Below are 25,402 nucleotides of genomic sequence, written 5' to 3'. Positions count from 1 at the left end.
TAATGACAGGCAGAGAGGAGGGGCACAGCCGGCTTAAAACATTCAGTCACGCAAGGAAATGTTTGCATCTGAACTGTATGAAACAGGCTTAAGCCTTATCAATAGCAGGACACGATGTGTGCTTTCAAAACCTCAGAAACAACATATAGTATAGAATCACTGTTTGTTTATGATCGAGTCAGGAAGCATACAAAAAATCTTACCATCTTGTGCAGCAGAGTCCAAAGACTACATTTTATTAGTTGGTGCCAGAATGCAGTGTCCAAAAGGCTGCTATGCTTTTTAAAAATCATGTAATCTCTTAAATAATTTGACTCAAGAGTTACTTAACTACACATGCATACCTAAGTTGGATCTTTATATACATTCACAATAAAGCTTAAAAAAGTTTTTCTTCTGCAAATATTGCTTTTCTTTTTTGGTTAAATCCATCAAGTTCTTCCAGCCTCTTTCCCTTTTGCTGAGGAAAAGCATTTCCACAGCAGGATGCTGCCCAGGGCCGTCACTAGGTTTGAGAGACATGGGTGGCTTAGCCCCTAGGTAAGAAATTTTTTCAGTGCACTTTCTAAGGCGCTGTCTATAAATTCATTATTTTAAGAGCAACATACCTGGGAAACACTTCCCTCACTAATGCTACTTCACCAACTAAACTACACCAGTTAAAATGTGCTAAATTACAAAGAGTAAATGGTAGGTGCCATGCATTACTGCATAAATGGAAGAAGGCAAGTGGTTCGCCACTCATCATAATGGAAACCTTCTACAGAAGACAGTTGTCTAACCAACAGACTCCCAACATCTTCATAAACCCTTAACCTGGCCATTCATCTTTCCCCATCTCCCCTGCACCCACAACCTGTCAGGAACCCCTGTCTGCTTTGCAATAACCCTGTTTCTGTGTGTGTGCTTGGTGTGTGTGTGTGACCTGGACTTTGGCATGTCTTTCTCTACACCTGGCACAGAGAGAAACACATATATGTGAGGAACTTAACAATAAATGCAGCATTATCTTTGATAGATTTCTGCTTAATCTAAAGTTTAACCACAAAATACAAGTTGCATAAATGGACAGTAGGCAATAGGCAATAGCATCATTGCAAAGAAGGATATCCTTGAGACTTTTTCACATCAGTCTGACAAAGTTTTAATGCAAATAAAGGAAGTATTTTTAAGTACAATGTATTAATGAAAACACAAAATCAACAGTATATGAAACGTACAACTTAGAACTATAGTCAACCCAAGGAAGCACTATCATATCACACAGTGTCGCCCTATCAGACTGGTGGCACATAGATATGGGAGAATTATCCTGCCATAATGCAAGAGCACATAACTTCAATTAGAGAAAAGAATTTCATCTTCTTGCACTCAAAACTTATAATGCTCACACTCAAAACATGCGCTCTCTCTCAAATATTTTCTCTTCTCTCAAAAATCTTTGTTTCTTCTCTCAGATTTAAACAGATATTTTCTATATTATCACAGATATTTTTTCCTCTCGCTTGCCTCCATCTCCGCTCTGCACGGGTCTCAGTTACGCTCTGCTTGCGGATTTGTTTTGCTCTCTCAGACTGCAGTTGGATCGTTGCCTAGCAACCTTTCCAGCCAATAGAACGACAGCCTCGGAAAAGGTGCGCTTGTTTAACCCTACGGAGTGTGCCTGTGCTACTACGCCACTTATAAAGCGTCAGCTGAAACTGCTATTTACAGTAGTTTTGTGGCTGATTGTTGTTTAGAAATAGAAAACCTGGTTTCATTTCTTAGTTTTGCCCTGGATTTTGTAGCGTTTGTGGACGCTACGTCGCTACTTGATCAAAACAATAACGTCGCTACAGGAAAGTTACTTGATAAATAAAGCAGCGACGCTACGGTCAAGCTACTTGAAAATGTAGTTAAACTAATAGCTTCGCTACATGTAGCGGCGCTACTGCCCATCACTGCTCCTGTGACAAAACTATTATAATGATGCTAGTAGGCTACAACAACATCGTGTTTTCCCACACCACTGACTTTGTTCACCATGGTAACGTAATTCCTACTGAATCAGACAAGCTATTAGGCCTATATTGTCTCTTTCCTCACTCCAGGTAAAGTGAAGAAAATGTAAACCGCTGACATCAAATGGCAAACTCACCGTATGTATCTGCACGCAACCATAACTTTCCTAATCAAGCTCGATGACTGTGTGGAGATTCAAAGGGCGCGCTGTTGCTGCACTGCACAGCTGCTATGGTCCAGTTGATGGCCGTGTACCACGTGACGTGACGCTGGACGCGGAGCCAATGAAGGAAATGAATATCCTAACGATATTAATAATTGTATAAATAATTGTGTTTGTAAATAAACTAACAGGAACTTATCTTCAGATTAACTTGCCTTCTTGGTGGCTCGTTTTCAGTGCTTTACTGCAATTGTTTGGGGTTATATGGAAAAAAAATCAATAAATAAAAAAATAACAATAAAAATCGCAAAATAATTATGGGGTGGCTAATACCGAAGGGATGACTTCAGCCACCCTAAAATAGGTCTAGCCACGTTCCTGATGCTGCCACCGCTCTGTAGGAACGATGCGTTCAGTAGGGTTCGTTTCCATCACATACAGATTCCATTTCAGTCAACCACAACATTTTTTTCCACCTTTGTTGTGTCCCTTAAATAAATATTACAAATTATTATAAATATTTTTTTGTGTAGATTGCTTCTAAACCCTCCTTACTAAAGGACAGCTTTAAAGAATGTGTGACCAGTTGCTGCCTGATTGTTTCATCGTAGCTTCAGAGCTCTGTAGAGATCTCTCCTCCTGTTTCTAACGTCTCGTTGCTCTTGTCGATTGTTTGCTCCCTACTGAACCTCTGAGGCTATCAAACATCAGCTAGATTTATACCAATGAATAATGGCACACAGATTTATACTTTAGGTGACTTCTACAATGTTAGAGTGAAGATTGCTGACATATAAGCATAACTAAAAACTCTGAAATGCATCCTCTGGTTCTTACATATAAAGTTTCACTAAAATACAGAAATGTTTGCAGCAGCATGGTGTCAGAAAATTAAAAAAAGTTGAAATGATATATATAGTTTAGAAAAGTAAATGAAAACTAAAATGAACATTTTTTATGAGAGAAATGATTTAAGAAAATGATCTTAAGTTTGAACCTTACTGGAGTGTAACCTTGAACTGATCACTTCCATGATAAATGGGCTGCTTTAAAGTGAATACTGATAGTAAAGAGTATTCTAGGTAAAAAAAAAAAAAAAAACATCAAATGAATTTTCCAAGAAATGTGACCCTGAAAAAAACAATCCATAGAGATTACAGATAAAATGTGGACTACAGCCTCTCTAATTGTGCTTTAATGTATAGTGGCTTTGTGAAAATATTCACTCTCTTTGAACTTTTGGACCTTTTGCCACATTTCAGGCTTCAAACATAAAGATATAAAATTGTAATTTTTTTTTGTGAAGAATCAACCACTAGTGGGACACAATCATGAAGTTAAAAAAATTATTGGATGTTTTAGACTTCTTTAACAAATAGAAAACGGGTGTACAAAAATAAATGTTACATAATTCAGCCTCCTTGAGTTAAAACTGTAGTGACGCCTTTAGCTGTGATTAGAACTGCAAGTTGCAAAACTGAAATGTTTACCTTTTCTTCTTTGCGTTTGTGAGCAGCAGTTTTCAGTTCTTTCCACATTATCTGTTAGATTAAGGTCTGGACTTTGATTTGGCCATTCTAACACCTGGATATGTTTACAGTATATGTGAACCATTCTAATGTAGATTTAGCTTTGTGTTTTGGATCAATAAGTCTCTGGTCTTTTGCAGACTTCAACAGGTTTTCTTCCAGAATGGTATTGTATTTTGCTCCATCCACCTTCCCTGTCCCTGCTGAAGAAAAGCAGGCCCAAACCATGATGCTGCCACCACCGTGTTTGACGGAGGGTATGGTGTGTTCAGGGTGACTAGCTGTGTTACTTTTAAGGCAAACATAACATTTTGCATTTGTGCAAAAAAGTTAGATTTTGGTTTCATCTGACCAGAGCTCCCAGATGGCTGGTGGCAAACTCTAAACAATACTTTTTATAGATATTTTAAAGAAATGGCTTTTTCCCATAAAGGCCAGATTTGTGTAGTATACGACTGATTGTTGTCCTATGGACAGAGTCTCCCATCTCAGCTGTAGATCTCTGCAGTTTATCCAGAGTGATCATGGGCATCTTGGAGGTGTGAAATATCCAGTACATTTATTTCCACTTCATGACTGTGTCTCACTTGTTGTTGATTCTTCACCAAAAAAAAAATATATGTATATATATATATATATATATATATAAATTCTAGATCTTCATGTTTGAAGCCTGAAATTTGGCAAAAGTTCAAGAAGTTTAAGGGGGCTGAAAACTTGTAACAGCTATTGGAAGAGCTGAACTGCTGGAAGAGTTTAAGTTTAAAGAGCAAATCTTGAGGGAAAATAACATCAACCAGAATATGTCAGAATGCTGTGTGGATGCTTACTTTTCAGTGACAAAGTGGGCATTCTGTTCACTTTGCTTTGCTGTTTGAACTTTGTCCATCATGTCATGGAAAATAAACATCAATAGATAATAAATAATAATAATGGTTATAAAGAATAGAAGAAAGTCATGACATCATGATAGTATTAAAAAGAGGATGATAAAGCAACAAGCTCTATCTCTATGGGATGAAAGCTCAGATAACTGGACTTTTTTATAGCTTTTAATGTAAAGTAAAAATTTGAATGTATTTTCTGGTGTTGGTTATATTATTTATTATTTTTGGAGAGCATGTTACTTTCTACTAAATATCTGATTATTAGGTACTAAAAGGTATCTAGTCTAAAAGATCCAACATCATTTTCAGATGACTACAGCCGGAGGTTCATCGAAATCAATGCAAAAGATTTAAGCTTGAAAATGTTCATAATATATTTATTATAGAAAATAATCATCTAGAGACAGACTACTAACAGAAATCATGAAATATAAAATCTTTTGTAAAAAAAAAAAAAAAGAACCTGGCAGTTTGTTAAACAAAAATTCAGCCGTCAATATATGAGGTGTAACACGTTGTTAAGCATTTAGTACAGGGGGCTATGAAAGGTAAATATTTGATGGCTCTACAGGTAAACATCTGCAGGTCAGAACAGCTCTATGTGTTAAAGTCTATATAGATCAGCTCTAGGCAGGCCTATCCCCACAAGGCAAATGGTGCAAGGATAGCTGAACTCAGAGTAGAAACTATTGGAGGAGCTGAACTAATCATTAAGTTTAAGTTTAACGAGCAAAACTTGAGGGAAAATTACATCACCCAGAATATGCCATCAAGCAGCAGAATGCTGGAGCTAAATTTGGGGAAGAGGTTCACTTTTCAGTCACATTTAAAACCATAAAGATACAAAGACAGTTACACTGGAATGGATTAGATCAGCACAGATTTATGTGTCAGAAAGGCGCAGAGAAAGTCCAGCCATAAATCCAAAGAAAATCTGTGCTAGGACCTAAATGTTGTCATTCATAGAGGCTTATTTTGCAAAGAAAACAATGGGGGAGTACTTCAGTCCCTAGATGTGTAAAGTTAGAAGAGTTATAGGAGTTTATATGCTAATAATTTATATGCTTCCTCTCATTGACAGCGAACATTTAGAGGAAGGAAAGTTGGTTAATCACATAAAACCTCAATAGAAAACACTGATTTTAGAATTCAAGGTTACAACATGCTGACAGTTTATGAAATATTGTTACAGGTATTCCCTCAAAATCTAACTCTTCACTTTCAATCAGGCATGTTTTTCACACTAAAAGTACTTTAAAAAAAAGTAACCCTTTGAGTGGCAGTGGTGCAGGGGGTTAACCGTGAGGCCCATGTATCGGAGGCCTGGGTCCTCGATGCAGCTCTCACCGTTTGGAGTGTCGGCCCTTTGACCTTTGTCTCCTGTCCAGAAATAATCAACATTGAAGACCACTAGTGCATAAAGCATATTAGAAAATAGTAACATTGAAGCAAGTTTAGGTATGCTTATATTAAGCCTGCAATTTTTTATTAAAAATGTTTTCTCATTAGTGAGGTGTTATATTATGATTTTAAACGTTATTTTTTTTAATTCACTGTATGCAAGAAATCATCTTACTTAACAGAATTAAGAGCTTTAAACCTTCAGCTTGTTTTTTTTTGTGTGAGCATAGTTACCTGTATTTTAGCAAACAGCTGTATCTTTTGTTGTCATAAGCAGGATAATGAGATAATTTGTCTGAAAAAAGGTTCCCTGATATGCAGGGGCGCCTCCTATGACTCACGTGGACATTGCATCTCTAAATGCGAAAAGCCCAATGGATCTGTGGAAGAAGGTGTATGAGCGAGTCTTTCCCAGCAAGGTAGCTGCTCAGCTTTATGATCCAGGTAATATTAAAGAACCCAAATGTTTTGAATATAGTGGAGTTACTGTTTTCACAGAGCTACAGTGAGCAGAGAGCACTAAAGGATCCAGCCAAAGACCCACAGTACAGTGAGCCTCAGATTGATGCAATGAGAGCCCAGAAAGACCAGGTAACACACTTTCACCGTTTCCTCATTAAAAATTAGCTTCATAACTGCAGTAAAATACCTTTGATGTGGACTTTAGGTACACTGTATCTGGTATGAAGTCACGAGTTGGTGATGTTGGGGGTCAGTCTTTGGTCATCAGATATTTCTGTTCATTTTGCTTTGTTGTTTGAACTTTGTCCACCATCATGTCATGGAAAACGAGCATCAATAGATAATAAATAATAATAATGGTTATAAAGAATAAAATAAAGGAATGACATCATGAAAGCATTACAAAGATGAAGATTAAGAAACTAGCTCTATCTCTATTGGATGAAAGCTCAGATAACTGGATGTTTTTATAGTATATTATACTGACAAACAGTTCGAGCGCCACCGATCCCTCAAAGCTCTGCGCTGATCCAATTGCACACTTTTCATGAATTCTCTACATACAAAGAAATCTATCAATTGTAGAAAATAAAATCCAACATAAACTGTAAATCGATTAGAACAATACATTTTCCAGTATCATTTGTGACATGAATATGTGTATCATTAATTTTACAACCTGAAACCAATGATGAAATTACAAGCTGTCATCCCCACTGAATTTCATTACATAATATGGGGAAACAGAGCCTAGTTTTTTTCTTTTTATGATACAATAAATATAGTAGAAATAAAAAAAAGTAAAGAGAATAGATTCATCATTATTTTATTTCAATTGGGGGCTTATAGCAACTCAGCCTGTTGGACGCTGGATGTGCCAGCCGGTTTGATCAATTAAACAGAATTAAACTGTTCTGTCGTTTGATTTAAATCCATATCAAATCAGTTTTACAGTATAAATAATACATGTAAGAGTTGGATTTGGATGAGTGTGTTTAATAGAGCATCAGTGTCCTTATTCAGTGTATCAAAGAATGCTACAGGTGCATAAATAAATAATCACACAGGAAGAATACTATGTGGCAGCCCAAATATTTAGTGTAGGATTCCAGAACAATGAAACTCATAGATTTGTAGCAGCCCTGCTTTCCAACAAGCACCTTAAGATGGACCTATTCACAGTGCAGCGCGATTGTCCGTGGGACTTTTTTTTTTGTTGCTAAATTCAATTACATGATGAAGCAAAAACATCATCAGGAGTCATTCAGCCCTTTCTCAGATAAGGTGGCTGCAGCACTTAGATATGATGAGCCAAAGCAGATCTCACAGTATATCCAGTGCTTATTGTGAAAGAAGGTTTACTTTAATGAACCTTGTCAAAACAGCATCCAGAAAGTGTCATATTTGGAAAACCATTGGAGAAGTGAGAAGGATAGACCTGAAAAATAGATAAAATTTAAGGAAAAATATTCAAGTGACATTTCATAAGATTTTTAAATTATTGATATTAATTATGAAATGATTATACTATTATTGTATTTATGTTAAACGCTACAAAAACAGTAACATGAGTTTATTGTGTGTTAGAATCTTCAACACAAAGTTCAGTGTGCAAAACGTGAATCTTTTAAGATGAACAAGAAGTTATGTCTGAAAGGTCTAATATCCCATTTCTTTAAGGGTAGGACCCTTGCTCTGGCCAAAGCAGGTCTCATACATACACATCTCATGACCAACAAGATCTTTTATTTCATTTAAGTGGAAAAAATCACTTAAATTAAAAGGGAACTAATGGACATTGCTGCTCAGTAGAAAATTAAAATGACACTGTTATTGTAATACACCTCTAGGGGGCTTAACCCTTCAAAAGATTTTCGCTTGGGGCCCCACTAATTCCTTGAAACGGCCCCTGGCTCTAGGCCTGCAGGCTATATCCTGCCTCCAATACAGTTGTATTAAACCTGCAAGAGGATTTCATAGATTTCATAGATGCTTCATTAATGGTAATGGCATATCCCAAAATGCACCTGATCAGCAGCCCAAATGCTGCTTGTGGTAAGCCCTGCTGTGTTCCTGTTAAATTATTTATTTGGTTATGGGGTGGAGACGGCACTGACAAACATCCAGGTTATTCCCACTGATGTACATTGTGAAGGACAGCGAGAGTTTCCCCAGCTTATCAAACAATAAAGAACCTGTTGCCAAATAGGAAACAAGCCAAGCATGGTGCTCAAACAAAATGGGGTAAAGTGCAAAGAAAATAAAATTGCTTTGGTTTTTGACTCTACATCTCTATGATATAATTATATTTCAATGATTTGTAAAGATAATTTCCCTTATTCGAGGTGTTTTTTTTCTCAGCAAGTAACTGAAATGAACCTCACACCATCAGCCAATGCCCTAAAGTAACCCTCTGCCCTGCAGTAGCCTGTCCATGACCCTGTTTCTGTGATGGTGTTATTAAAATACCTGTAACACTTTCCTGTAATTGTAAAACCTAAAGTTATCAGTCTTCTTGTCAAAGTGCCATGGTTCCACTGTGGCAGCTAACTACAGTAACCTTCATGAATCAGGATCTGCTATCTCTGACTAACTTTCACATGAAAACAGCTTGTTATCTTCTGGAGTCGGACCATACATGATGTCAACGTACAGAGTTATCAAAACAAGAACTATAGAGGTCCAGAAAGCCATATAACCTAGGCATTGTTAGGGTTCTGTTTGTGGGGATTGTTTTTGTGTTTTCCTTTTGTTTCTCCCTCCACCGCCAGATGGTGCCCTTTCCCCGTTTTTGGCTTGGAGGGCGGCTTCCAGTTTTTCCTCCACACCTGCGGCTTGTTGGGTCATCATCAGAGGAGTACTTGAGCAGCAGACTTTCACCACCTCGACGCCAGAGTGTTTGTCAGAATTGGGTACTCTAGCCTCCTGAGATTAGCTGAGTCTAACTCTTGTGCCTTTGTCTCTCTGAGTCTAAGTTTTGCCTTTTGTCTCCTTTGTGTTCTCCGGTAAGACTATCCTCCTGATCCGCTGGATAAGCCCGGTCCTTCTCCCCCCTTGGAAGGAAACATTCATCTCACACAGAACAAAGGGAAACCTTCACCTGAGCCGTTCAACCCGCCTCTGGAATATCCGGTGACAATCCGCTCCGTGCTCCTCTAGACCCATCACTAGTCTGCCTGTCCACCCTCCCACGAGTACAATCAGAATCAGTACTCCATCTTATCCTGGCTATTGGAAAAGATGACAAAAGTTATGTGAAATTAACTTTGGGTTGGGTTGGGGGGTTATTGCAGTCCAACAGACAATGTGGTTCTTTCCTGACCTCAGAGGCATGAAGAGTGCATGATTCTAATTGGAAATGCTGTTGGTTATTCGGTTTGCAACAAACAGGTGTTTGAATGTTTGAAATATTTCCAGGACTAAATGGAAAATGACTGCAGTTCCAGCCATGCTTGACACTTTCAGGTATAGTGTGTGTCAAATGCAGGGATTTACATGCACAGTTTGTTTATACAATCCTATGTATATTATTTATTATCAGCTATGAACTGAAAGTCTCATTCTTCATGTTTGCATTACCTTAGAAAATGCTATATATTATTACAAAGGACTGGGTGTGCATTGCTATGGCAGCGCAGAGCTGACAAAGTAGTGACTGCAGCGATCGCATTACGCTCAAATGGGACTGTGCCAAGTTATAGACTTATATACAGTGCTACACAGACTAATAAAATACTTTTTATAAAATGATCTTTCTAAACTAGACTTACACTAGCTACAACCTGGTTACCGCCTTGTTATTATGAAGACAAAAGGCTAACTAGAGGCCAACTGTGAAGGATTGAATTTGAATAGAGATCAGATTAGTCCACAGGGTGTCATGAAAGGAGGACAGATGGACCCGGTATTCAAGGAGAGACAGTCAGTAGGAAAGTTCAAACGTTTATTAAATAAACAAACAAAACTAAAGCGGAGCTGTGGCTCGCGGACACTGCAGGCGGGGGGGCGGGGCACCTCCCAATCTCAGACACTCTAGGGGAGAAACACAGGTAAGTGACCACGATCATCTGACTGAAGATGATGTTCTCAGTGAGTCACTTACCTGGTTTAGCAGTTCAGTCCATACCCCTTGAGGGGTGCAATCCAGCCGATAGGCTGACAGCTGACGCAGCTCACGTCACCCAGAGTGTCCCCAGTGCTGCAGCTCCGGAGGAGTTGGGGGAAGCCGATCCTGATCAGGGATGCAGATCAGGCAGTAACAGACAGAACAGGTTGCAGATCAGGCAGGAACAGAACAGGTAGCAGGATCCAGGCTTCCAGGCTTTAACAGAGCTCCGGGACAGGAAGGTTCAGAGTCTGACTGGGACCAGAAGCGTGACCAGGTGGTCAGACAGGAAGCAGACAGGATCAGGCGCAGACAGGCAGGCTCAGTGGAAGAGGGTAGCCGAGACAGGACGTAGAACTGGAACTTGAAGCAGGACTTTAAACTGGTCTCCTCCCTGGAGCCAGGCTTACTGGATAAAAACTGAACCTCCCCACATAATGAGCCAAAACCCAGAGGACTCCGTGGGGTAGGAACAGTGGATGATCAGGAGACGAGACAAACACAAAAACCCTCTTTCCACTGGCAGCTAGGATCCAGGACACGAACCATGAACTAAAACTGAACAGACAGACTAACAGATAGACAAGTAATGATCTGGCCCTGAATGCTCAGGCTGAACTGAATATAAATCAGAGGAAACAGGTGAGAGGAATAAATTATAATTGAGGCAGGGAGGGAAAACGGCAGGTGATAGGAAATACTAATTAGGGAGGAGCAAACAGGCCAGATCATGACACAGGGCAAATATAGATCGGTAGGTAGAGGAGAGTAGCTGCAGGAGGAGGATGGGATGACTTCAGAGGAGCCACCAGGATGACTTAGCAGGAAGAGACAACAGCAGGCCAAGGCAAGGCTCTGGAGGTTAAACTGCTGAAGATGGACAGAGGGCTGCTGAGGGTCAAAGGAGCGTGTTCCCGGACTGAGTTGGGGAGCAGGATGAGAGAAGTAGCAGCTAGTCCATGTGAAATACAAAACGGTCTTTCCTGCACTAAATAAAATGGCTTTTGTAAAAGGGTAATACTGCAACCTAATGTAAATTAATCTATTCATCACTTGACAAGATAGGTATATCAATGTTGCAGAAGCCCTCTTGCACCATGACGGCCTCCGTATTGTTGGCGGGGAGAGGCGGTGTGGGGTGGGGGCAGTTTATGTCGCTGCAGTCTGTAGTCTGACCATTAGATGTTGTTGAAAATTAAACATTCCAAAAAGTTAAAAAACAATCCACTGGACTTTGTTTCCAAGTTTGAAGACGTTTCGCTTCCCATCTAGGAAGCTTTTTCAATTCACAATGTCAGAAATAGCGTTGAGCTTAAGGCTTTATAGAGCGGACCAAAACAAAGCCTTGTTTTGGCTTAGAAAACATACAAATTTAACCGGACAAACAGGTCTGCCGATTGGGGATGGGCAGTCGTTGGGTTCTTTGTTAGCCTGCAATACCCGATACCCCTGAATGGGAATCGAAACATCTTCAAACGTTGTTTTTTAAACTTTTTTTTGAATGACTATGACCTAGATGACTGAGCATTTTCACCAGCATAAAATCAAACATTGTAGCTTTAAAAGAATATATAAGTAAAGATTTCTCTGGACACTTTATTGTAACGTAATATAAGTATTACATAACCTAATTTAAGTAATAAAGAGCACAAATGTAGATTTAGTTTTCACCATTTCAAAAACATCCTCCAGCTGAATAAAATGCAGACCGGCTCTTTGTGCAGTTGCAAAAGTGATCAAAATTACTCAAATATACATTCCATATCACATTGCATGCTATTTAAACTATTTTCTCTTAAAAAAAAAGCATCACCATGAACAGAGATCTTCTCTAAAAAAGAAGAAATAAACTAAAATGTACATTTATTTCCCCATAATAAAAACTCTGTCAACATTAAATACTTATGCTAAAACTATTCCATGTGAGCCTTCCTGAGATGTGTACATGGAGAAACTCTAGAGCTACAGAACTGTAGTTTTCTTCCCCAAATGTTTTTTGCCCCAGGTGCTGGATGCTCTGCAGCTGGTAGGATTTTTGCTGTTGTTTTTTATTACTTTTGGACAGTTGCTGTAATGCATAGCTAGTATATCAACCACAGCAATTCAATTGAATTTAACAATTATTCTACATCAAAGGGGGATTAAAATGACATACTAATTCATCAGTTGTTTATGTTGATAGCTGTAGGCAGGAATGGTCTTCTATAGCAGTCTGTCTTGCATCAGATCTGGAGAAGTCTCTTTTGCTGCTTATGAAGAAAATGTTCACCATTGTCTATAATGTTATTCATTTTATGAAGAATTTTACTTTAAATCATCTTCAGAGTTTCAAGGGGAGTTCCTAGAAATGAACTGGCCTTCTTTATTAGGTTGTTTAAGCTTCTTTAAGTCATTTGCTCTGATGCTTTTACCCCAGCAAATGATGACAGAAGGGATCTGTAGTTGGAAAAACCTCTCCCTCATTACATCGCTTCTCATAACAATTAGTGCTGATTTAAATTTTCTTCCCTTATGAAAGTATTCACTCTGGACGCACACCTACAAGGCCACATAGTGGTCATTTCTCAACATTGTGCCTTCTCATCTACTCGTGACACATCCTCAGCCAGAGCACTGCTCTACCTGCCAAGAATACAAGACGGCCCTCTTTACCAAAAATGCACCATAGCAGACTGTGCGGTCTTCAGACTGACCACTGTCTTAGCATGCACCATGGCACCATCTTGGTTGGTAGCCCTCTCTAGGCCTTGTCCTGAGTGAAGTACCACTGGTTTTATTTAGCAAAACCTTTGCTTTATTTTTGTTACTTGGATTAACTTGAATTGTTTTATTAATTAAATATTTTACTGAAACAACTTTGCAATGTCTGGATCGTATACAGCCGATTCAGTACAAGTAAACAGTAAGGAAAATAAGTACTTGATAGATATACAAGTATTTCATTGTATTTTTGCAAGTTCTCCCAGTGACAAATCATGAAAAGGTTTCACAATTTAAATTGTCAGATATGTTGCAAATGGACTTGGCTGACATTTAAGGACACATTCTGTGCAGTGTGGGGACTAAAATCCAACATCTATGACACAACGGTTCTGCTGCTGAAGCTCCTCCACAATTAAATTAGCACACAAAACAGGAGTGAGAAGTCAGCCATTTAATGCCTGCTTTGTGCGTCAGCTGTCACAGCTGGAGAAGGCTGGACCTGTTTGAATCTATAGCCGAAGACTTCCAGCTTCCTCTTTTTCATGACCCATTCCACTGAAAAAAATTATGCAACTGTTTTTTGCATTTACTTAATCATATTTAGTTACTTTAACACAACTGTTTCATGTTAGCAGGGAAGGACATTAAACAATTGGAGACAACTGCTTTAAAAGACTTTAATGTATTGAGCTGAAGTAATCGTAGATTATGACAAGCTTCAGAGTTATGTATTTGATTCATTCCTTTCATTATTTCTTAAATATTTACTGTATCCATAAGCAAGAAAATATTAAAAATGTTCTTTTTTTGTTTGTTTGTTTGTTTCCTTTGTTTTACCACCTGGCCAGAGTTATTATTCTTTAGCTTCCTGATTAGTGCAAAAATAATTACAAACCACACATTGTACAAGCATTTTTTATTGTAATTATTATCAGATAAACTCATAAAAAATATTTACAGCATAAAAAATAGATTCAATGTTTGGTAGAATACAAAAAACAAGCAAGGAAACAGAGAGACAGAAAGGAACTGATATCTTGACTCTCTGAAGATAAACAGACCGTGGAGTAGATGACAGCAGGACACGACAGTACAGAGAATTACTGGAAGTTTTTCTGAAACTCAATGTAAATCAGGAGCAGGGTCTCACTTCCTGCAAAGCTACACAAAGCAATGAAATATTTTAAACGTTTAGTTTAGTACATCAGGTTTATATCAAAAGCTGCTCTTATGAAATATACATTTCAAATGTACAAAAAAAAGGGGAAAGTTGTCTGTTTGTCCATTGAGGGATACTGTATTAATGTGTTTTTCTTACCCTGAATTTACGTGCCAGGAATTGATTAGAATAAAATATTAATTTATTAGGTATTTCTAGAAAAACATGCACATCTACAGAGAATTATAATATACTTAGTTTCTGGTTCATGCAATTATTTACCAGATATACCAAAATGCTTTATATCCCACTTTCAGTCACTACGAAGAGATCATAGGTGTGGGATAGATGACAGAGGGATTTACTGCTATCAAGGCTGCAATTATTGAGAAAAACCCAGTTAAACTTCTAGCTGAGCCTGGAGCATAGCTGTGCTGCTTCAGCAAGCGTCATAAAGTGCATCAAAAGAAGGGTAAACTTCACAAAACATGCATAAATGTACAACAGAGACAACAATACTATGATTAACGGATATCCTAAAAGCTTATCGCCTTGGGTTGGCTTATCGCAATAAGATACATTTAGATTTACCATTTATTAAATATTTTTAAATATGACAAATTGTGGAAAAGTTAAGACTTTAAAAAGCCTTTTCCTAGACAATGTAGATATCTTATTTGGCAATTTTTCAGGGAAAATCCTGTGCATTTCTTTAAATATATCAGTAGAGGTCACTGTGTGATTTAAAATTTGTCATAGGGACCTGGCAGAACTCAAGAATCTAGTGTGAGGATTGATGAGGAGCAGCAATGTTTTGACCTAATGCATATTAATAGCAAAATTATTATTTTTCTGTTGTATTTTGTTCTTGTTTTTTTATTCTTAGATTATGAGATGTTTTGAGCATCATGAGTGACACAACTTGACACATCGGGTAATAATTCTTCTTTGTTTTTGTGGGGGGTTTCCACAAATGTATAAAAATGCCTAATCTCCATTTATAGAGACAGACTGAGACATTACTTTGAGGTGTTTGCCCAGGTCTCTAGATTAATGCGTGCATCATATTCTCTGCACACCAAATCAGAAATAATCTCACCCGGTTTACGTGTCTGTGTATCTTAGCATTCCATGAAGACAAACAGGATGCAGGATCTTGTGGTCAGTCATAATCTGATTCATTTCCCAGCTCATCACACAGCATCTGGGGTCAGCATCATCTGGTGTCTCAATCTTGACCTATTCTCTTTATCTGCTTCTTTGTTTTTTTCTTTGGAGACTTACACTATGCTCGGTGAGAAAGCAGCATATGTGTGGAATAACTCAAGCAATGACTGAAAATAGATACTGAAATTAACTCCACATTGATTTAAAGGAAGAATCCCTGAATTCTTTTCTTAATGTGATTTAGAAATATGGACTCTCCTTGTTTTGACACCCTCATTGATTACGGACTGCAATACAGATAAAGAAAAATAACAGTGTGGTTCCTTCTTATCTTTTTGGCTTAGCCTTTCCAGCAACTACTGCAACATTTCCCTTTCCGCTGAGCTCCTTGTCTTTCTGTATTCAAGCAAGTGGTAGACCTATCGACCGTATAGTGAATTTAAAACACATGGGGGGAAATCCTAACCGTGATACTGTTTAATGGGCCGTCATGGGATTGGAGAATGTGGGGAATGATTGAATTTTGCAAGACGGCCAAGAACGATCAAGTCTCGCCTGCTGTCATGCAATCGGACGGGTCCCCTCTTCCAATGTAGCATCTGGGAAAACCCATGGAGTATGATGATGAGGAGGAGAAGAAGTTTGTGGAAGGGGGCGGCTAATGATGGAAATCTCAATTTCTGGAAGAAAGACAAAAAATCTTCTACATCTTCTACAATCTTCGACATCCTTGATGAAATGAAATGTACATTAAACTATTGTACATTGTGCCATTTGAATGGAACAGTGACGGGGAAAGGAGCTCTGTCACCAGTATGTAAAGGTAAAACTTGTAAGTCAGATTTCAAATTTAGATTTTGGTTTCATCTGAGCAGAGCTCCCAGATGGCTTGTGGCAAACTTTAAACAATACTTTTTATGTATATTTTAAAGAAATGTCTTTCTTCCATAAAGGCCAGATTTACAACAGATTTACTACAATCAGTATACAACTGATTGTTGTCCTATGGACAGAGTCTCTCACCTCAGCTGTATATCTCTGCAGTTCATCCAGAAGGATCATGGGCATCTTGGCTGCATCTCTGATCAGCCGTTTCCTTGGTTGAACTGAAAGTTTAGAGAGACGGCTGAGTCTTTATAGATTCACAGTGGTCTGATACTCCTTCCATTTCAATATTATCATTTGCTCAGTGCTCCTTGGGATATTTAAAGCTTGGGAATTTTTTGGTATCCAAATCCAGCTTTAAACTTCACAACAGTATCTCAGACCTGCCTGCAGGATATTCTTGGTGCTTTAAACAGACCTCTGAGGCCTTTATATGGAGAGTTGGTTTAGGTCATTCAGAGATCCTCACTGAACTTCAGAAGAATTTGCTGCTCTGATAGAAAAGGGGTTGGTTGATTTTAAACACCCCACTCTTCATTGTTTTATTAAAAAAAGTTTAAAATATCCAATAAATATTCCACTTCACGATTATGTCCCACTTGTTGATTTTTCACAAAAATATGCAGTGCCTACATAATTTGGTTAAGTTTCTTTTTTTTTTTTACTGAATGCATTCTGGTTACAAACCAAGTTCCAATTTCCTGTGATTAGCATGCCCTCTTGTGGCTGTTGCTGGTACATATTAATGAAAATCAGCAGTAATCACCTGAGTTTTTAAGCTCAGGTTAGTGGCTGGGTCAGCTTTGGTTTTTTTCTGCATCAAGCTAATAGGTTACTTAGGTGTGTTTCAACTTTTTCTCCTTCTGAAACATCCATCTTTAGTACATCGTTATTCTGGTCAATGGGAGCAGACTGTTATCAAATCACATTCATAACTTCATTATTCCTTCTGTTTGGAAATCCAATGGGGTTTGAAAATAATTTCCAGATTTCACTTGGTGGGGTCTTATGGGGTTAAAAAGCATATCTTGATCTCCAGACTTGAAACTAAAAAAATGTATGAAGGGGTGGAAACTTGATGCTTAAACAAGCCTTTCTTTCAGCAGTGGAGTCTTATGTAGCCAATATAGTGGTACAGTGAATTTTTTTTTTTCTCGAAACAGCTGTACCTATTAAATCCATTTTTTCCCCCCTGAAACTCTCATTCTCCTTGTCTGTTTGATTGCGAATCATTCTCGCTACTCTGCCTTAATCTTTGCTGTTAAAATCAGGCTGTTGTCGGTTCATGAGCTAAGTTGTTCTGTCCATCTCTTAATTAGGACCCCAACAGAACTCTGGAATCCTTAAAAGTTGAACAATTCTTCTATAACCCAACACCATTAGCAGTTAAAAAAAAAAAGAGCTTTTTTCCTCCATCTCTTATGTATACAATTTATGGCCAACTACTGTTTAATGTCTTTAGATATGTGGTCCATTAAAAATATGTTTAATAGAGAAGGGTTGGTATATTCACAACTGTAGCATTAGATTATATTTTAAAAGGGATTGGAATTAAGTTTGAAAATCTAGAGGATTTTCCATTAAATTGGAGTAAAAACAACATAAAAACATTTCGACACAATTCATCCATCATCATTTATTAGCATAAATACTTCTGTACATTCTTAACATCTTAATGAACATTACGATCATCACAGTAGACGGAGGCTAAAACAGACATAATCCAATATTCCACATTTCTGCATCAACTTATACAAAAAAAAAAAAAACAAGAAAAGACAATTGAACAGACATCTGAGGAGATGGTGATAACTCTTTATTCCTCAGCTGCTGGCTGACCTTTGCTGGCTTTCCCTCTCAGCTTCTCTGCATAAAACTTAAAGGACTCCTGGACAAGGAAAAGGAAAACAAAGTTAGACAAGTCTACAATCCAAACAAACCTTCAGTGTTTGTTTCAGTTTTGCATCTTTGAAAAAAATAAAGCAGTGCAGCAAGTCGCCCTCCTGGGTCAGTCTAAACAGCCTCCACCCTCCAAACAGGTTGTCTCTTTTCATCTTTTAAATCCCCATTAATACACAAATCAGGGATTTGTAGCTCATTCCCCAAACGCACACTTCCGTTCTTTGCCTCTTGTTTCTCGATAATTAATCGGTGTTTTGATCCAAACAGATTGTTGTGTCGGGTGTTTCCTACAGCAGTGGGGGGATGAAGGTGAGGTTTTTCTGCAGATTACAGCTGCTCCTTACAACCCAACGGTTGCAGAATTATGGGCTAATTAACGCTGATAAACGTCTGTGCTCGGTGTAAACAGCCAGAGAGATCCTGGCAGAGTTTCAGATGCATTCAAATACTCTGTTTCCCAGAAAACTGAACTGATTTTCATTCCATTATTGTTTTGGTTGGGTCAGGTTTTAACTTGCTCAAACCCTGATATGGAGAAGCTAAAAGAAACCAGAGTTTGCTGTTTTTTATCCATTTGTAGAAACTTTTGAAGAGTATAAATATTCACCTTTCCCTCTCCTTGCAACTCTCTCCATCTCGTCGGCCTATAAAGCCAGCCATCACTTAGCTACACTGACACTCTGAATTATGCAGAAGCCCCCCCTCCTTCATCTCCTCCTATCTTCATCCTGCAGGTGAGTGATGGGAAGGTAAGAGTCAGCCTGTGGTCCATACCTGCCTCCAGGGTGCGGGTAAAGAACCTGACAGCTATAGTTGCTGAAACGTCTATTTCTGTGTGCTTCCTTTGCTCAAAATAGGGCTACATCATCTTAAACAAAATGTTGCCTGTGCTGAAATGCTCAAAAACACCGTGAGCCTAAAAAGAGAGGGGCTGCTGCAGCGTGTCACCTTCTCGATTACAAGAACACGCGGCGTGTAACGCGCTTTCCTCAGGCGATCGTTTCTGACACACACTGAGTTACCACCGGCTGCAGGCCTGCTTCCTCACATCACTGCATAAAGGCATGAGTTAGGACAGCGCCCGGACAAGTGCCAGCCCTGCTTAAGCGGGTCGAGGCCTCCGATTGTACACAGGAGTCTACAAAATGACCATAGAAACTCCTCCTCTGGTTTAGTTTCACCAACTTTGCTAATCTGCTAAATAAACAGAAAAATGGAAAAACCAGCACCCTTATTTTATATATAGAAGCTTTGCAAACTGGTCAGAAAATCGCAGTTATAACAACTGAATTCTATAATGTATTTGACCCCTAAACAGCACATAAGCAACGTTATGATAAATTTAGCTCCTTCATGTTAAAGCTGAGCTTTTTCTGTAGCTATCATTAGGACTGAACGATTTTTCACAAAAAATCTAAATAGTGATTTTATTCAGATTTTCCTTTGCACCAACCTCAAGCATAGAATGAGCATAAAAGTTTGTCCAGAGTCCATTGTTGCAGGACTCTACTGTAATCTTTGTGCTTAATTCTAAATGCATCTTTGTACTGACAACTCTCTCCTGTGTGGCAGCAGAATTTAAGCACATTAGCACCACTTAATGGGCTGAAAGTTGTGTTTTATCAAATTGGGATTATATTGCAAATGCAAGTAATTACCCAGCCCTTGTTATGAGCGTCAAGCAGCGTTCCTGATCATTTAAAGCCCCTCCCCCTCACAGTCAACAGCCTTCAATTCATTTACATTTTTGGGTTTTTATCTGCAAGAGACACTTCAAGTCAAGTGATTCTTATGAAGCCCAGCCTTAAAGGGCCGGTGACCACAAGCTTCAACTTCCTCACAGATGGTCCTTTTTTTACAGGATTTTCTGACCCTTTCATCAATCTCTATAGTTCTTTTCACACTGCAGGAAGGAAGGAAGGAAGGAAGGAAGGAAGACACAATGCAAGAAGGGAGAACAGAACCAAGCAGTAAAAGGAAGGAATTAATAAATCGAAATATTCTGAACACTAATTATATTTTGCTCCAGGGATGGCTGCTTTATGTTCTTTATCAATATACATAGTAATAGAAGAGCTGGGTAAAGGTTTATATGCATTAACACCACAGGGCAGAGCTCTTATCAGAAACAAAAAGAGATAAAAGGTTGTGTTGTTAAAAATGTGCTCATTTTAAAACGAGCTATTGAGGCCAGTCTATCTAAAAGGTCTTTATAGGCTCATTACTGCATAAGCATCTGATTCAGCTTTCAGCTCCCAGATAGAGCCACAATACTGCAGAAGTTTTCTAACCTCTATTTTAAGTGTTAAACTGAAAATCTGTGGATCTTTATTGCATGCAAACTTATAGATGTTATATTGGTGGGATTATAGCAACAATGGTTCCCTATTTGATCATCCTTTCTCCCTAGGGTAAAACGTCTACCACATACTGATGCTACGGTTCAGATCAGCTCCTCGTTTACTCACAGGGGGCTCAGAGAAGGGAGCCGTCTCCCCCGCCTCGCGGTAAAGCCCAGCCAGCCGTTTGAGGGACAGCTCGTCCACTTCAAGCCCCTCTTTCTGCATCTGCTCATAGAGAGCCTTGGCCGACGGTAGGTCCTTATCCAGAGCTGCCACATGTGAAGGGAGAAGACATGAGTAAAAAATACTGACAAATTCATTTCTAAATGTGAATCTCTCATTTTTCTTTTACCCAATGCAGAAAACATTTGACGCTAAACCTCTTTATTTCTACTGTTCCTAAATCATGTGGAAAATACACTCTGCTCAGATAAAAGTGAAATTTAGGGGCACTAGATGTGAAAGTTGCAGGTCTAGCACCCCTAGTGGCTGATAGTTACACGGTGTGTAACTATATTAATGCACATCACTCCAAAGATACCATATATGTCAACACATGGTGGTGGCAGCATAATTCTATGGATGGTTGAAGCTAAATATAAAATACAGCCAGAGGCCTGATTGAATTATTTAAATCAAATATATTTATGGCTTGGAATGGTCTAGTCAAAGTCCAGAACTAAACCCCAAGATGAGATTTTCACAGAGCCCTTTTGCCACAAAGAAAATCTTTAAATATGCAATACTGGTAGCTCTAAATGCAACTAAAGCTCTGTAAAGCTACAGAGCAGAACTTTCAAAGTCTGACCCATAACATTATATACCAATAATGGACTCAAATTACCTAAATTATTGGTTGGATATAAACAATTAAAAAAAATAATATCCAGCATATAATGATAAAAACATCCTTCCTATGGGTCCATCTTACCGTGGCACTTCATCAGGTAGGCGTACAAGATGTCCTTCTCTGCAAAGTCTGGGATCAGGCTCATCAGGTTCCTGATTTTTCCAATCTGTGAAACACCAACATTACACAGACCAATCAGCCAAGTCTTCTCTAGGTGAGGCTACTCATTTTTTGTTGTTTAAACAAAAAAGTAGGATAATTTCATTCATAAGATAAAATATTTGTTAGTTTATCATGATTTATTTGAACTACTTTCATTGTACCGACATCTTTCACTGCTCTGGTACAAAAACTCTGGAAAAACAAAAACTGTTACTTGTTTTTCTTCTCAGTCTGGGTTGTTTCTTTTAAAAAAAAAAAGTTTTTTAATTATTATTATTATTCTTTAATCTGAGTTAAAATGGTAGGGAAAATATCCATGATATCAGTTATGAGCTTCAAAAGACAATAATACTGGCTCAAATTTTCATCCATACTAAAAAACTCTAAACAGATATAGCAACAAAAAACAACCATAAACAAGCTACAGATACTTTTATACTGTACACATTTGAGCAGAAAATGCTAACCCCTGAGCATTTTGGTTATATTATCCATATAGTGTATTCCATTTGCAGAACATATCTTTTCAGGGCTTCAAACTGACCTACAGCCTAATTTACGAATCAATAACACTTGCATTTAAATAAGAAATATCCTAAAGAGTTTTAGACGCCTATTTCCCAAGCTTTGGTAACTTTGTTTTTTACTGAAATGTTACCATAATAAGCAACTTTATGTGACATATCTATAAAGAAAAAAAATGAGGTTTAGGATACAGCTATGCTAAATGTTGTAAATAAAGGAGGGCTTCAGAGGAACCCGTCAAAGGACTGTACCTGTCCAGGACTCTGAGCCTTCTGAGACACGTAGGACAGCAACACCTCCCTCTGTTCAGCCAGAGCGTTGCAGCGCTGTAATGACACCAGACAGGAAGAATACAGATTAGTTGGATCCACTTCCCCCTTCGGCTGTTTTTACTGAGGTCAAGTCGACTCCAACCTGTGACTTTTCACTAGGTTTTAGTGTTTAAACTCTCAAGCACTTCCAGCACACCCACACATCCATACAAGCACTCCAACAGTCAGGGTTACACTCAGGTTAAAGGATAATTACGGATATAATAACCGTTCATTTCTTTGTGAATTTACATCCACGCCACATTTCTCATCAGAAAGCGTAATTATGATCACTTAGTTATATTTAACACCTTTTCTACTAGTCGGCGTAATTGTACACGTCCAGTGAATGTCTCCTGCTCTGCTTTAAAACGTAAAAAGTTCAAAAAGGTAGAGAGAAAAAAAAATAAAAAAATCAGGTTTCACTGCAGCAACAGCAGACTTCCAATAAAAAGAACCACTTTATAGTATTTAGGTAATTATTACACAGGTATTAAACTGGGGAGAGATGGAAATAAAAGGCAGGATTGAAGGGGATTTACACAGAAGCTAAATTTGATGTTACATTAGATGACGCAAGTCTGTAGTTATTATATAGAAGTCATTCTACACAACATGGTTTTATAAACACACCGAGTCCGCATGCAGAAACCTCAGTCCATAATCTCTGATACTGTAACTGGATTGAATAAGGATATGTTAAATTTCAGTAGGAAGAAAAGGGAGTTGTTCCTCCCCACTGTCACTGTATGCAGTCTGAGGAATTGCTGCTGAGTCAACGGCTCAATGAAATCAGCTGGGTTTCCATAAACTAAAAAACTATAAACTGATCTTTCTGGACGATTTGATTTAATTTAATCTAAAATATCCTGAGATGATATGCTGTGATTTGTTATTGAATCACAAAAGAGAAATAACCTTATCTGAGCCTTTACTTTAAATAAAAATGTAATAAAAACAGTGTCTGGAAACATTTTCTGAATGACATCAGTTTGTGACTCCTGCTCACATTAAGCCTGATTCTAATGCATCAAACTAACAGCTACCGTTGGAAGGTAGAAACATTATTAAACATGACATGCCAGAGTTGTTTGTTCATTCTTATCCTAAAGAGAGCTTCTTATAATGCATGTTTTAGGAGGAGATGCATTAACTCTGCTGCATGGTGCCTGTGTTCTCTTGGCTGAGCATCAGTGAGGTCTGATTACAAGCCAGTCGTAAACTAACGCGTTTCACTCCTTGCTTCGTACAGAATTAAAAGCGAGTGGCCTGCAAGGCTTTTAGCAGCACATAGAATCAAAGCGAGCAGCAGAAGTTAAGGAATCACTGAAGTGGCAGGACAGCTTTAGTACAATTGGGGCAATTAGACCAAGACTACATCTGAAGTAACTCTTCTTCCGTCTCTCGCTCCTCCATCACTACTGGAATTTTTTTTCCTCTCCCTTGCCACATTTTTTCTCTCTCTCAGCAGCAGCTGGTCAACAGAGTGGCCCTGCCGCCTACCCAACTCCTCTCACATGCTGCCTAAAAGCCCAGCGTATCCTGGGAATCCTCCTAAACCACCCAGTCCTGCACATACAGGCACGTAAGCAGCTGCAGACGAGTTCGTTAAGCGCCTTCTTCGTCGCCGTATCTCTGTTTAATGACCGGCCCCATCCCTGCTGCTCCCCACCGACCTCACCTCCTTCTCTCCTGACAGCCTTGTCGTCATTACAGGCTGCTTGCCTACTTAAAAGCTTTTCAGAGTTTCAGTCCTGCTTCACTTGTGATGGGATGAAGGAATTCAGCTGCTACCCTCCAGTGACCCAGGAAGAGCTGCTTGGAGAATAAGGAGGGGGCAGCAAGAAGACAAAATGCGGCACACACCAGCCTATTGCAGGTCTAACGCAAAATTGAACTGTAGAAACAAGCACGAGAACATGTTTTACACCCATCTTTACTGGGTGCTTCTACTTTCTAGGAGCAGAGAGATTTGTCTAACTCATGTTTTAATCATCAACTTAAATGCTGCCTAAAATGTTAACGTCAGAAGAGTTAATACTGTTAATGTTTGAATTGTAAAGTTTAAGGAAGGAGAATAGCTAGAGATAAGTATGTCGTAGAAATGCAATGCTTTAGAAGCATTTTTAAGGTTTATTTTAGTTTGTAAACTCATCTGTAAACTACTAGCTGGAGGCTCAGCAGAGGCTCTGTGCTGTAAGCATTTGTTAGATGCTTTGAAAATAAAAATGTTCAAAGGGGAAAAGAAAGATTTAAAATTTATTAAAAATTAATTTCTATTCTTTAAATAAAACATGATTAACGGCAGCTGCAGCATCAAGTCGAACCATCTGGAGTAGAAACTGACCGATGCAAAGGCAGGCTGATATTTTTAACCATTATCATTTTTTCTCTAGTATGGGTATCGTCCGATACGTGCACGTGTTCATTAACACATTCACCAGCTACATGAAGGTCACTGCTGCTCCCTTCATCGTTTCGTTTCATTTGGTATTGTACAAATTTTATTATGTAAATTAGGGCAGAAATGAAAATTGCAACTACTTTAAACCAATATTGTGATTTTATCTTGGTTTTCCTTAGCGCTAACCATGATCATTAAAGTGTTTTGACAGGGTTTAGTTTTTTTTTCATGACTTTGAAAGCTTTCCTGTCCATATTCCGTTGTTGCAGGACTGTGGAAAAAGTGATAAATTCTACTTTGAGACATGAATGTGCATGCTAGCCGCATCTTTCGCTCCCCTTCCCTGTGTCAGCAAATCCACTTAAAGCATTTTACAGCAACCTAAAGGGCTACTGAGAAAAATTTAGCAGCTTACTCTTGTTAAATGTAATTTACCCAAATCTG

At 38.5% G+C, this 25,402-nt stretch overlaps 2 protein-coding genes across 2 annotated transcripts in view; one reads left to right on the top strand and one right to left on the bottom strand.

The window, feature by feature from the left end:
- Positions 1 to 6,623, top strand: part of dync2li1 (dynein, cytoplasmic 2, light intermediate chain 1) — a 48,580-nt gene extending 41,957 nt beyond the window's left edge. Inside the window, exons 11-12 of the mRNA XM_038300154.1 lie at positions 6,303 to 6,400; positions 6,480 to 6,623. Of these exons, the coding sequence (XP_038156082.1) occupies positions 6,303 to 6,400; positions 6,480 to 6,608 (227 nt within the window). The 3' untranslated portion in view covers positions 6,609 to 6,623. The remainder of the gene's footprint in view (positions 1 to 6,302; positions 6,401 to 6,479) is intronic.
- Positions 6,624 to 18,072: 11,449 nt separating this feature from the next.
- The window catches only part of lrpprc (leucine-rich pentatricopeptide repeat containing), a 74,542-nt gene continuing 67,212 nt past the window's right edge, over positions 18,073 to 25,402 (bottom strand). The window contains exons 35-38 of the mRNA XM_038300181.1: positions 22,495 to 22,569; positions 21,638 to 21,722; positions 20,833 to 20,975; positions 18,073 to 18,350 (exon numbers count right to left, since the gene is read on the bottom strand). Of these exons, the coding sequence (XP_038156109.1) occupies positions 18,279 to 18,350; positions 20,833 to 20,975; positions 21,638 to 21,722; positions 22,495 to 22,569 (375 nt within the window). The 3' untranslated portion in view covers positions 18,073 to 18,278. The remainder of the gene's footprint in view (positions 18,351 to 20,832; positions 20,976 to 21,637; positions 21,723 to 22,494; positions 22,570 to 25,402) is intronic.

The sequence above is a fragment of the Cyprinodon tularosa genome, unplaced genomic scaffold (assembly GCF_016077235.1).
Source record: "Cyprinodon tularosa strain WSP-4 unplaced genomic scaffold, ASM1607723v1 ctg441, whole genome shotgun sequence".
NCBI classification, from domain to species: domain Eukaryota; kingdom Metazoa; phylum Chordata; class Actinopteri; order Cyprinodontiformes; family Cyprinodontidae; genus Cyprinodon; species Cyprinodon tularosa.
This window is presented reverse-complemented; position numbering and strand designations above follow the sequence as displayed.